Raw genomic sequence first — 13,673 nt, forward strand, 5'->3', positions numbered from 1 at the left:
AAAAACCTATCTAATTCTTTATAGAAATCATCACAATAACTTGGGTTGACAAAAATAACACCTTCTTAATCTTTTGTGGGAGGGCCAGGGACTTTCTAAAAATGTAATATAAGCTATGGTCCTCCTTTACAGATGTAAACACATATTCTTATACAAGCAAAACCTTGTATGCAATTTCTTCATACATGGTTGATTTCCTAGGGTAGAGGTTCTTAACCTTTTTTGTGCCGTGGATTCCTGTAACAGTCTGATAAATATAAAATCTTTCCTCAGAATAATGTTTTTAAATGAATAAAATTAATTTATAGCATTACAAAGAGAAAAGCAAATTAAAAAGCACTGAAACAACTTACAACATTGTGCATGACCCATGTTAGTGAACGATTTGTTAGCAGTAAGGAGTTAGGTCAGGGACTTCCCTGGTGGTCCAGTGGTTTATACCCTGTGCTCACAATGCAGGGTTTGATCCCTAGTCAGGGAAGTAGATCCCACATGCATGCCACAACTAAGAAGGCTGCCTGCCACAACTAAGGAGCTGGCACAACCAAATAAATGAAGGAAGGAAGGAAGGAAGGAAAGTTAGGTCATATAACCCACATCAGTAGCTCTTTGAATCACCAGGCATATGTGAAGTCACTTGGTGTATACTCATTTATGCATCTAACCATGTTACAGAAGCTGTGCTGCGTTACAGACAGTTTAGAATTGTCATTTGAACTGTGCAGTTTGCAAAACTTTAATAGTGAAAATGACTCACATCCTTCCATGTATTGGCCAGCAAACAATTTAGAATTACAGAAACCTAGATAGCAACCTAGAGGTCTGACCAGCGTGAGAAGAAACAACTCTGCCATTTGGTTCTACGTGGGGAAGGGCTGGTTGGTTGTTGGCCCACTGTGTGGTGTAGCACAGGTGTCTCTACACAGAAGAGCTGCTGTCACATGTCATACAGTAGCAGGTATAATAACTATTGGAATTTCAAAGAAGAAATTAGTATAAAAACTTGGGGCAACACCTGCAACAACTATAATGGGAACTGAAAAAATCTGTGATTTCTTTGGATGACAAAGTTGCAGGTACTTCTGGCATCACTGTGGTTTGTGGCCTATGTTCATAATTGAGAGAAATGCCAGTTTGAGGTGAGTGAAGATAGACATAATTTTTCCCATCCAGGTTCACAAATGACCTTCCCCTCATTCTCTCCAGAGGCTTCTTGGGATTGTGAAGACCGCAGGCTAAGAACCTCTGTTCTGGGGTCATTTTTCCCATAGAAAATAACATTTGAATACTGTGCTAAATGAATGAACACAACTTGCAGCCAGAGCCCCTGGCCCCTCACCTGCCTCCCCAAGAGCCCCTGACCTTAGAGCCATCTTGGGTCCTACCTGCATTCCCAGGAACTAAGAGGAAGCAATACTTTGGGACGTGCATAGCCCATTCTCAGAAGACATTGTTTGAGAGGCTCTACTCTAGAAGTTCAGATGCAATGTTAAGAATGATGATCTAAAGGGGAATAAGTAGGCTGTCATTTAAGCCACATATCTCTGTGAATTATCTTAGGGGAGAGGGTCTGACTTTAAAAATATTTCTTTCTGGTATAGTGAAAGAGATATTTGGGGTTTGTTTGCTTGCTTTATAAATTTATTTATTTATTTATTTAGCTGTGTTGGGTCTTCGTTGCTGTGAGTGGGCTGTCTCTAGTTGCAGCGGGCGGGGGCTACTCGTTGCAGTGATTGGGCTTCTCATTGCGGTGGCCTTTCTTGTTGTGGAGCACGGGCTCTAGGCATGCGAGCTTCAGTAGTTGTGGCTCTTGGGCCCTAGAGTGCAGGCTCAGAAGTTGTGACGCACAAGCTTAGTTGCTCTGCGGTATGTGGGACCTTCCAGGCCCAGGGATTGAACCCATGTCCCCTGCATTGGCAGTTGGGTTCTTAACCACTGCACCACCAGGGAAGTCCTGAGACTTTTCGTTATTGCTCTTTATCTCTATAGGACTACAGCCAACTTTTTAGGAAGTGTTTTTTTCTTTAGTATCTGATCATGTGTTTGGATATTTATCAAAGTCCCACCTTAAAGTTGTACTTAAATTAATAAATTATAAGTATTGGACTTAACTTTTCTCTTTTGAGTATCATTCATCACATAACAATTTACAGCAGATTAAACAGCACTGTTTCTCTTTATCTTTTTTTCATTATAAATTTATTTATTTATTGGCTGTGTTGGGTCTTTGTTGCTGCGCACAGGCTTTCTCTAGTTGTGGCGAGCGGGGGCTACTCTTCATTGTGTTGCATGGGCTCCTCATTGCAGTGGCTTCTCTTGTGGAGCACAGGCTCTAGGTGCGCGGGCTTCAGTAGTTGTGGCTCACAGGCTCAGTAGTTGTAGCACACGGACTTATTTGCTCTGCGGCATGTGGGATCTTCCAGGCCCAGGGATTGAACCCGTGTCCCCTGCATTGGCAGGCGGATTCTTTCTTTCTTTTTTTTTTAATGTTTTATAGGGCTTTATTTATTTATTTATTTATTGGCTGCATTGAGTCTTTGTTGCTGCACACGGACTTTCTCTAGTTGCAGCAAATGTGGGCTACTCTTCCTTGCAGTACGTGGGCTTCTCAGTGCAGTGGCTTCTTGTTGTGGAGCATAGGCCCTATCTAGGCTCACGGGCTTTAGTAGTTCCAGCACATAGGCTCAGTAGTTGTGGCTCACGGGCACTAGAGCACAGGCTCAATAGTTGTGGCTCATGGACTTAGTTGCTCCGCAGCATGTGGGATCTTCCTGGAGCAGGGATCAAACCCATGTCCCACCATTGGCAGGTGGATTCTTAACCACTGTGCCACCAGGGAAGTCCTGAGATTTTTGGTCATTGCTCTTTATCTCTACAGGACTACAGCCAACTTCTAAGGAAGTATTTTTTCTTTAGTATCTGATCACATGTTAGGATATTTATCACTTAAAGTCCCACCTTAAAGTTGTACTTAAATTAATAAATTATAAGTATTGGACTTAACTCTTCTCTTTTGAGTATCATTCATCACATAACAATTTACAGCAGATTAAACAGGACTGTGCCTCTTTATCTTTTCACTAAATTATAAATACAGTGAAACTCTACAGTAATGCATATTTGGATATAATGCAGGCTGCATTCTCCAATGGGGGAAGGATAAATTTCTTGTCAATTGTGGGGTGAAGAGGCAACATGGTGAGGACAAGAGCGGCCACATGTTTAGTCTCTTCCCAGCATAGCCTGGACCAGGAGTTCCCATCCACCCAGTGCAGAGGGCTGCCTAGATTGTCATTAACCTCCCAACAGAGCGACTCTGTGTGTTACATGGTTGGAAGTTCTGGAGCCCCCTTAACACAGTAAGGCAGTACTGTGATTGTCAGAGGCTTACAAGTACAGTTGACTTTTGCACAACATGAGGGTTGGGGTGCCAACCCCTCACATAGTCAAACATTAGCTTATAACTTCAGAGTTGGCCCTCCGTATCCACAGATCTGCATCCATGGATTCAACCAGCTGTGGATTGTGTAGGACTGTCATTTGTATTTATCGAGAAATACCCATGTGTAAGTGAACCCACACAGTTCAAGGGTCAGCTGCAGTTAGCATTAGAGTACAGTGTGTTTGTTCCTATGAAATACTCATTATGAAAGAGAAGCTGCCACCACAATGGTGTCCTACTACAGAACAGTTAGAATGGATATAATAAAACAGACAGATGATAACAAATGTCAGCAAGGGTATGAAAAAACTGGAACCTATACATTGCTGGGGAGAATATAAAATGATACAACTTCTGTTGAAAACATTTTGGCAGTTCGTCAACAAGTTAAACATAAAACTACAATTATGATCCAGCAGTCCCACTCCTAGTTATTTACCCAAGAGAAATAAAAATACACATTCAATCAAAAATTGAGCATGAATGTTCATAGCAGCTTTATTATTCATGATGGGCCAAAGGAGGAAACAGTCCAAAAGACCATCACTGATGAATGGATAGATAAGATGTGGTAAAAAGGAATGAGGTACATACATGCTGCAACACAGATGAACCTTCAGAACATGTGAAGACTACATACAATATGATTCCATTTGTATGAAATGTTCATAATAAGTAACTTCATAGAAACAAAGTAGAGTTGTGGCTGTCAGAGTAAGAAGGGGAATGCAGAGTGACTGCTGATGGGCATGGGTTTTCTTTTTGGGGTAATGAAAATGTTCTGGAATTAGTGGTGATGGTTGAACATCTTGACAAATACAGTTGGCCCTCCATATCTGCAGGTTCCACATCCATGTAGTCAACCAACTGTGGATCAAAATACTCAAAAAATATTCCAGAAGTTTCCAAAAACCAAAACTTAAATTTGCTGCACATTGGCAAATTTACCTAGCATATACATTGTATTAGGTATTATAAGTAATCTAGAGACGATTTAAAGTATACGGGAGTGCGTGCATAGGTCATATGCAGAGACACCACGCCATTTTATGTCAGGGGCCTGAGCACCCATGGATTTTGGTACCCACTGGGGTCCTGGAACTAAGCCCCGCAGATACCAAGGACAGCTGTATACTAAAAGCCATCATCATGCACTTTAAAAAGGTAATTTTTAAAAAGAGACTGCCAATTTTGGAAAGAAAATTTACTTATACTTTTAGAACTCTCGGAGTTCTCAAATTTCTCAAGCTTACTGTGAAGGAAAAACTGCTCTGAGATTCAAGTTCTTTAGCACTTTAAGTGATTTTACTTTATTTGAAAAACAAGTGGTTGAAGAATTTTTTTTTTAATTCTTTGTTCAACTAGGAAAAACTCATTGTATCCAATGAACAGGAGGTTCTTCGGGTTCATTACAGAGCTGCAAGAACACTGGCAAATCAGACACTGCCATTCAGCGCATGCACTGTTCTCCTGGACGCGGAAGTGTACAGTGTGCCACTCGATGCCCAGGTAAAGGACTAGCTGCTGCCCTAGTGTGTTCTTAGGACAGCAGGCACCTTTGGTAATTTGTGTCCTCAGAAGAAACCTGAATTCAACAATCAGTAAAGCTCAAAGGAGAAAACAACTCTTTACAATAAGTGCTTCCAGATAAACTGGTCCTCCATTTTCTAAAATCCTCTAAACGTTAGGTTTATATCATAAAATCAGATAATTATAAAACAGATATGTGTGTGTTTAGGATAGTGTCATTTTATAAATAACTTGTAAGTTGTTTCTAAAGTGAAAGCTGCTAGAAGCTAGAAAAGGTGGCAGGTGGAGCCCAGATTGTGATGGTGCTGAGATAGGGCCAGGCTTTGTTTGGATCCTAGATATTGTTGGGATAAATTAACACAACTGTGGAAAACTGTAGCTATAGCTTGAAGAAGGTTTACTGCCGCATATAAATTACATGAACTCAGAACCAGACATCAGTTGTCGGAATTTTTTTGTGGTTCATGAGCCCAAATGAAATGCATTGATTATAAGAAAGAATATAAAAGTATAAACACAGACAATGAAGAATTCTCACCAAAAAAGACTAGAAAATACTGTTTTAAATCAGACAAACTATAGAGACACAAAGTATATACGGTATATTACAGAGAAAGTTACTTAGTTCTCTCTGGACTTTATTTTTCTCATCTGAAAAAAGGAGGAGGGGGGTGGAGTCCCAGATGGGTTATAAAGAGAAATTCTGAAAAGAAGTGAATTTTCCCAGTAAACCCTCAGAATGATCCCAAAGTCAGAGACTGAAAAGGATCAGGCCACAATCGACCTAATAGTTGAAGGGCGGAAGAACTTGGTCATCACCTTGAGAACAACTGTGGGCCTGTTATCCACCCTTGTACTGCTGGCTTTACGGTTGGTAGACAGTCTCTTGACTGAGGAGCAGGCTTGTTCAGGTGAGCATTGCTGCTGAGGGACTAAGGAACAAGTCTGCTTCCTTGGGTAGGGACTTGGGCCATCCATTAGCCATTCTCGTATCAGACCTCTTCCTTTTCAAAATAAACTTGTAATAAAAAGCATTCAGTAATAAAATTTAAAATAGTCAAAACATCTTACCTGAAGACCAAAGAGGAACTGGTAACAGCTAAGCATGTGAGCAGTGTGATTGTGGGGCTACCTGATGCCTGGATGCCACCTTGATGGTGCTGGTGGTCAGAGCAGTGGGGGCAGTGATGGACGGGAGCAGATGCTTGTCAGACCCAGTGCTTCCTCTTGCCCAAGCGTTGGAGCAAGGACTTAGTGACTCTTAATTTTCAAACAGGATTAAAAGACATGCTCTTACCCTGTTTTATGGAATAGAAAATTGAAAGAGTATGTAATTAGTTTGAGATTACACAGTAAGAGTCAAAGCTGATATTTGAATATAGCCTGTCTCAAAAGAATACCAAAACTGGTATTCTTAAGAGTTGGTGTAGAATTTCTTTATGGGCACTCCAAAGGATTGGTCCTGGAAGAGATGTCAGCCTCAAAGGCCTGTCTTCCACCTTAATGTTTTTTTCTCCCTACATGTGGTAAACCATAACATTAAAATTAATTTCATAATCGGTTATGCTTCAATAAGAAGTTACAGGCATGTAATACTTCATATGACACGCCTTTTTTATTTTTTTTTATTTATTTTATTGGCTGTGTTGGGTCTTTGTTGCTACACACGGGCTCTCTAGTTACGGCTAGTGGGGGCCACTCTTTGCTGTGGTGTGCGGGCTCCTCATTGCCGTGGCTTCTCTTGTTGTGGAGCACAGGCTCTAGGTGCATGGACTTCAGTAGTTGTGGAACACAGGCTCAGTAGTTGTGGCGCATGGGCTTAGTTTCTCCACGACATGTGGGATCTTCCTGGAGCAGGGATGAAATCCGTGTTCCCTGCATTGGCAGGCAGATTCTTAACCACTGCGCCACCTAAGAAGCCCTGACATGCCTTTTTGAGACAGTTTTGACTCACAGAGTAGTAGGATTCTATTTAATTAGTAACTGAACCCAGCATCTTAATAATTCTAATGATGAATCTTCTCTGCTTAATATGAAAATACTTTATCAGATTTTTAAAATATTCAGATTACATTATCTTTCTTTGAAATTTACTTTTTTTTAGCATTCCTTTAAAAGTAGAGTATATAATACAAAGATAAAATGGCATATAGATTTTTTTTTGGGGGGGGGGTACACCAGGTTTAATCATCTGTTTTTATACACATATCCCCGTATTCCCTCCCTTCCTTGACTCCCCCCACCTCGAGTCCCCCCCGCCCTCCCCGCCCCAGTCCTCTAAGGCATCTTCCATCCTCGAGTTGGACTCCCTTTGTTATACAACAACTTCCCACTGACTATTTTACAGTTGGTAGTATATATATGTCTGTGCTACTCTCTCGCTTCGTCTCAGTTTCCCCTTCACCCCCCGCCCCCTCCCATACCTCGAGTTCTCCAGTCCATTCTCTGTATTTGCATCCTTGTTCTTGTCACTGAGTTCATCAGTACCATTTTTAGATTCCGTATATGTGAGTTAGCATACAATATTTGTCCTTCTCTTTCTGACTTACTTCACTCTGTATGACAGATTGTAGTTCTATCCACCTCATTACATATAGCTCCATGGCATATAGATTTTAATGTAGGTTATTTTATTTTATAATATCCTGCTATTTTAATGTTCTCTTTCAGTCTGATGACAGTAAAACTTCTGTGAGGGATCGCTTTAATGCAAGACAGTTCATGTCCTGGTTACAAGATGTGGATGATAAATTTGACAAATTAAAGGTATGTATGTTTAGAAGTTCACCTTAACTGGATGCTTCCCCTTCATAAACAGAAACTATAGCTGTGTTAGAGAGGAGTGGTTAAGAAAGGAGAGATGGGTTAGTTGTGAGTCCTCATGCGGTCGCACTTTGAAAGATAAAGGAAGATAAAGAATCCCCCATTTTTCAGGTTCAGCAAAAGCAGTTTCTAATGGGGATCTTCATGCTTGTTATCCAGTATATGAGTCTGGTTATAGTTCCAACATGTGAGAGAGGGAAGAACAAGAAGAGAAGAAATTTTGCAAATAATCTGTAAAGAAAATTATTTGGTTTGAGTCATTTCTTTTTTTATTAAGGTTTTGTTTTTTTTTTTATGTTGACCATTTTAAAAGTCTTTATTGAATTTGTTACAGTATTGCTTCTGGTTTTTTATGTTTGGTTGTTTGGCCACGAGGCATGTGGGATCTTAGCTCCCCGACCAGGGATCAAACCCTCACTCCCTGCATTGGAAGGAGAAGTCTTAACCACTGGCCCACCAAGGAAGTCCCTGAACCATTTCAAAAATAACTTTTCCTTAGATTTTCATGATTCTTCTGATAATTTGAAGTTTTATTGCTTGAAAGAACAGTTTCAAATTAAAGTCTGTTAGATGAGTGTGAAGTTGCAGGTCCAGAAGTATTTGGCATATGACGCAGACAAGGTAAACCAGAAATGGATGTGTAACTGAGAAACTTCACATACCCTAGTATATCCATTTTACGCCCTAAAGAAATGATGCATGAGATTAATTTCTAAACAAAGCAATTGTAATAAATAATTAATTCTTCTCTTCTTTTAAATAGACCTGTCTTTTAATGAGGCAACAACATGAAGCTGCAGCTTTAAATGCCGTCCAGAGGTTAGAATGGCAGCTCAAACTCCAGGAACTTGATCCTGCCACCTATAAATCTATCAGCATTTATGAAATTCAGGAGTTTTACGTTCCCCTTGTTGATGTGAACGATGACTTTGAATTGACTCCCATATAGCAGCTGTTACTTCCTGGTGGTGGTGTCCTAAATGAATGAGGCTCAAGAGTGTTACACTGTGGAATACTGCCTTTTGACAAAAATGAGATGTTATGCCTTCACAGCTGTTAGTAGAGTTCAACTGAAGTTGGTGATGTAGTAAACACTGTCATTTTATTAAAAATGAAAAGAATTATTTTGAATCTTAGATCCAAGCAGTTTCTAACTGAAAACTATTATTTATATTGGTGAAAGGTGACTGTGGCGTTGGAGCACATTGGCAGACGTGGTAGACATTTAGGGCGCTGAGGATCTGCTAACAGTGCTGGAAGCTGTTAGCGGTCTATGTACGAGGTGACCATGGGTGCTGAGATTCTGTCAAGTTCTACTAAAACAGATCAGCAAACTAAAAGGCTCAATTCCTACCAAATAGTTTCTAATGTGGAAGGAAAACTTGGCACAAAATTTCTTCAGTTTATTATTATCTGTAAGTTAATTGTACAGCTTTCTTTTGGAAAGTTTTAATATTGTCTTCCTTTTTAATAACTTATTTTTTACATATTGTGCAGATGTAAATCTTGTAATTAATGGTCAAAATGTATACAAAGGGATTGGTAGTCAAAACATATACAAAGAAATAATTGTAAAACTGTTTTGTCTAATGTTTCAGGACCAAAGTTGTAGTTTGTGTGGTATGGAGTGTAGTGATAGTGTGTTCAGGTAGCAGGACTTTTAAATAAGGCATGCGTGTCTGAGTTAGCTTGTTTCCATCACAGAACTGTAGAGACTGTGACTTAGCTGTACTGCATGCTTCCTATAATTTAACTCTCTCCATAGTGATGCCTGATGGTAGTGTAAGGTGTTTCATACCAGTCTCCCAGGGTAGTACCTGTGACTTACTATGTTGGACATTTTATTTAGAATTAGTCATGCAAAGAAACAGCTCTTTTTTCATCTCACAGTAGAGCCTATTCTCCTCTCCCCCTCAAAAATGCCTTTGAATGAAAATTCTGAATTGTAAATGTCTATTTTAATACTCAAGTATGAAAGAATCTGTGAATATATGTAAATATGTTTAATAAATTTTATTGGTCATGTTAAATCGTAAAACTTTTTTACATTGCTTAAATATAATGTTTTAAGCTTAATAACCTTTGCACTTTTAAAATAAAAACTGAGTATTCAAAAGAGATATTTGGTAGTCAAAATAAGTAAAAGAAATGGGCATATTCCAATCGATCTCTGCAACGTTTATGAAAAATTGATTAATGTATTTTTTCCTTGTATCAAGATGCGAAACATAATTTTCAGAATTTTGTAATTAAAATAAGATTTGGTATGCTGTTTTTAATAAAATAATTAGCAATATACTTAGGAAAAGTCCAGTTTCTCCTATAACATGATGTAAACTAAATATTCAGGAATATTTCAGATCTGAAACCTGCTGCTAAACTTATTAAAAATTTTTGGAAAGATTAGGTTATATGTAAAATTGATCATAAATATATTAGATAAAATTTACAGAACTTTCCACAATACTTTCTTGAATTATAAAATAATACTGGATTTTTTTATTTTCATAGAGAAAAGTACAAAGAATATACGAGGGATAAAATGATTTAAATTCAGTTTGCAAGTTGGAAATCCCAGCTAATGGGAAAGAATGTAAAATTGAAGTTTTTGAGTGCAAAGGTATATATTAAGCTTAGGGGCTTTTGAATTTTTACATCAGTTTATATTTTAATTCATACTGTACTTGGCATGCGCAATAAAGCAGCACGTGTGAAAAATACACAGTGCAAGGACTTTATTATAAAGATTGGATGTAGTAGTCTTTAGAAATTTAGATGAAAGATTTTGGCCTTTTTTATTGGATAAATGGGGCCAAGAAAGGCAGGGTAGATTTTTGAAGCACTGGTTTTGTTGAAGTTAAGTTTATTAAGGCTGGGAACATTAAAAGCTACTTTATAAAAGCAATACTTTTTAATATGAAAAACTTAATGCAAATTTTGTTTATACTTTTGCCTAAAAATTAAAAAAAAAAACAGATTATTGAGCATTGAAGTCATAGAAAACATGAGAAGGGTAAGTTTATACAACATTTTGTTCTGATGGTTCAACCAGAGAAAGGGGGCAGGAAAAAAAAAAAATCACTGTTTGGCCAAACAGAACAAGCTGCAGAAGAGAAAAACCAGCAGAAATGTGGCGTATTTTAGTCATCCCAGCTTTTTAGTACTAACCACAGTTCTCACCCTCTTCATTGGTACCTCAAGTTGCTGGAGCCCGTCTGCCATGATTCTGCTTCTGCAGATTTCTTTTGTAAAGTGACTCATTCGAAGCTAATTGGGATAGCTTTAAAAAAAGAAAAAAAGTGAATGCCTTCTCCGTGGGAATTTATACTTAAGTAGTTAAGGGCTCTTGATATTAAAGATATTCTGAAGCTCTAAAATGCTAGAAGAAACTTGGAATGGGGTATATGCCTACAGATATATAGGATTCTGAAAGAGAAATAAAGGTAGTTTAATCAATGATTTTTTTTTAACTATTCAAATATCATGAACAAGATACTAAATTGTACCTAAGGATTTGTATTTCTTTAAGTCTTGTTCTAAATCATATCTGTTTAATAAATGACTAGTTGATATTTGTGCATGTTATTTAATAAAGAGTTATATTTTTATAGAAAAAATAAGAGTGAAATGTGTGATAAGTGTTTGTTTTTTTTCTTATTTTCCACTCCCAAATGACTGTAAGCCCAACACCAGTGTTTATTTGGGCAGCTAGCAAAATTGCAAAATGCTTATTTTGGGGAAACAACCTCTGAAGAATTAGCCTTTTGAGCTCAAGTCTATTCAGGAATGAGGTCTCGAAAATGAATTTTTAAGTATTAGACATGCTGCAGACTTAACTGTAAAAATCTCAAAGACCTCAGAGGAGCTCATTTTACAGACTGAGGAATTATAAAGTATTCTAGAAATTGAGCAATGCTAAATATGTATTTTTCTTAGTATTCAAAAAAGTTAGCAATATTTTTTATTCTATCCCTTGACATTCTAACACATAAAAACCAAAAATTTTATGTAGGGGAAATTGACTTTTTGAAATTCACAAGGTAGTCACATTTCGTATTTTAAAAGAAGCATTTTCACAATTTTTTTTTAAAAATCCTTTTCAAACCTTAAAGTTTAAATAATTGCTAATTAATCAAATGGCTAAGAAGGTTAGAATTGTAAGTATTAGCATTTAAACAGTGAAAAATACATCTGTAAAGATTGACTTTTTTTTTTTTGGGCGTGCAGCATGGCATGCAGAATTTTAGTTCCCCAACCAGGGATCAGTCCCATGCTCCCTGCCCCCTGCAGTGGAAGCACAGAGCGTTAACCACTGGACCACCAGGGAAGTCCCTGGAAAGAGTGACTTAAAGAAAATTTGGGGGACTTCCCTGGTGCCACAGCAGTTACGAATCCACCTGCCGATACAGGGGACATAGGTTCGAGCCCTGGTTCAGGAAGATCCCACATGCCACAGAGCAGCTAAGCCTTCAAGCCACAACTACTGAGCCCGTGTGCCACTACTGAAGCCCGCCCGCCTAAAGCCCATGCTCGGCAACAAGAGAAGCCACTGCAATGAGAAGCCCAGGCACCGCAATGAAGAGTAGCCCCCACTCACCACAACTAGAGAAAGCCCATGCGTGGCAAGAAAGACTCACCCAACACAGCCAAAAAACTAAAAAATAAATACCATATGCTAACTCATATATATGGAATCTGAAGAAACGGTACTGATGAACCCAGTGACAGAGCAAGAGTGGAGATGCAGATGTAGAGAATGGACTTGACACAGGGCTGGGGTGGGGGGTGGGGGACGAAGGGGAAGCTGGGATGAAGTGAGAGTAGCATAGACATAGATACACTACCAAATGTAAAATAGATAGCTAGTGGGAAGTTGCTGTACAACAAAGGGAGGTCAACTCGATGATGGGTGATGCTTTAGAGGGCCAGGACGGGGAGGGTGGGAGGGAGTCGCAGGAGGGAGGGGTTATGGGGGTATATGTATAAATACAGCTGATTCACTTTGGTGTACCTCAAAAACTGGTACAAGAGTGTAAGCAATTATATCCCAATAAAGAGCTATAAAAAAGTTTTTTTAAAAAAAAATTTTGCTGTTGATCCAGAGAATGAGCCATGTATAGCATATGTTTACAGGGTGAAAAAACCACCTGTGTGCCCATCACTCCACTTAAGAGCAGTGCCCTTTCCCTCAGTTTTTTGTAATTGTATAATTTGTATCCAGTAAAAACACCCACATCTTAAGTATACAGTTTGATAAGTCCTGCCAGAGGCATACAAAGCATTTCCATTCCCCCTGTAGAGTACTCCACCCAGAGGCCACCACTGTGCTGACTCCCAGCGCCATGTTACCTGTACTTGTTCTTGAGCTTCATGTATATGGAATCAAACAGTATATATAGTACTTGTTTTGCATCTGCCTTCTTTCCACATAAGGTTTTGAAATTCACCATGTTGCATGTGTCAGTCATCTGTTCCTTTTTCTGAGTGGTAGTAATGTTGTACAAGCCTGTTTATTCACTCTAGTTGGTAGACATTTGGAAAGTGCTCTGAAGATGCTAGTCTTTTTTTTGGAACCCGTTCTTTCACTGCTCAGGCCCATACCTTGGAGTACAGTCACTAGGTCTAACTTCATTGGAAACTGACATTTCTCCAAAGGGGCTGTACAGTTGTACATGTCTACTGCCCGCTGTGAGAGGCCCAGTTGCTCCGAATCTGCATCCGTCTTTGGTGCTGTCCTCTATAATTCTAGCAGTCGGGTGGATGTGTAGTGGTGTCTTACTGTGCTTTTAACTTGCATTTCTCTGATGACTCAGGAGGTTGGACATACCCTTTAATATATTTAGTGGTCATTTGTACATTTTATTTTGTGAAATGTCCT

General features: G+C 38.9%; 1 protein-coding gene across 5 annotated transcripts in view; it reads left to right on the forward strand.

Moving 5' to 3' along the window:
- The window catches only part of ANKRD12 (ankyrin repeat domain 12), a 117,175-nt gene extending 105,777 nt beyond the window's left edge, over positions 1 to 11,398 (forward strand). For all 5 annotated transcript variants that reach the window (XM_057700189.1, XM_057700188.1, XM_057700191.1 and 2 more), the window contains 3 exons: positions 4,808 to 4,951; positions 7,643 to 7,738; positions 8,559 to 11,398. In XM_057700189.1, the coding sequence (XP_057556172.1) occupies positions 4,808 to 4,951; positions 7,643 to 7,738; positions 8,559 to 8,744 (426 nt within the window). In that variant the 3' untranslated portion in view covers positions 8,745 to 11,398. The remainder of the gene's footprint in view (positions 1 to 4,807; positions 4,952 to 7,642; positions 7,739 to 8,558) is intronic.
- The last annotated feature ends 2,275 nt before the right edge of the window (positions 11,399 to 13,673 follow it).

This window comes from Hippopotamus amphibius, chromosome 11 (genome assembly GCF_030028045.1).
Source record: "Hippopotamus amphibius kiboko isolate mHipAmp2 chromosome 11, mHipAmp2.hap2, whole genome shotgun sequence".
Lineage (NCBI taxonomy): Eukaryota > Metazoa > Chordata > Mammalia > Artiodactyla > Hippopotamidae > Hippopotamus > Hippopotamus amphibius.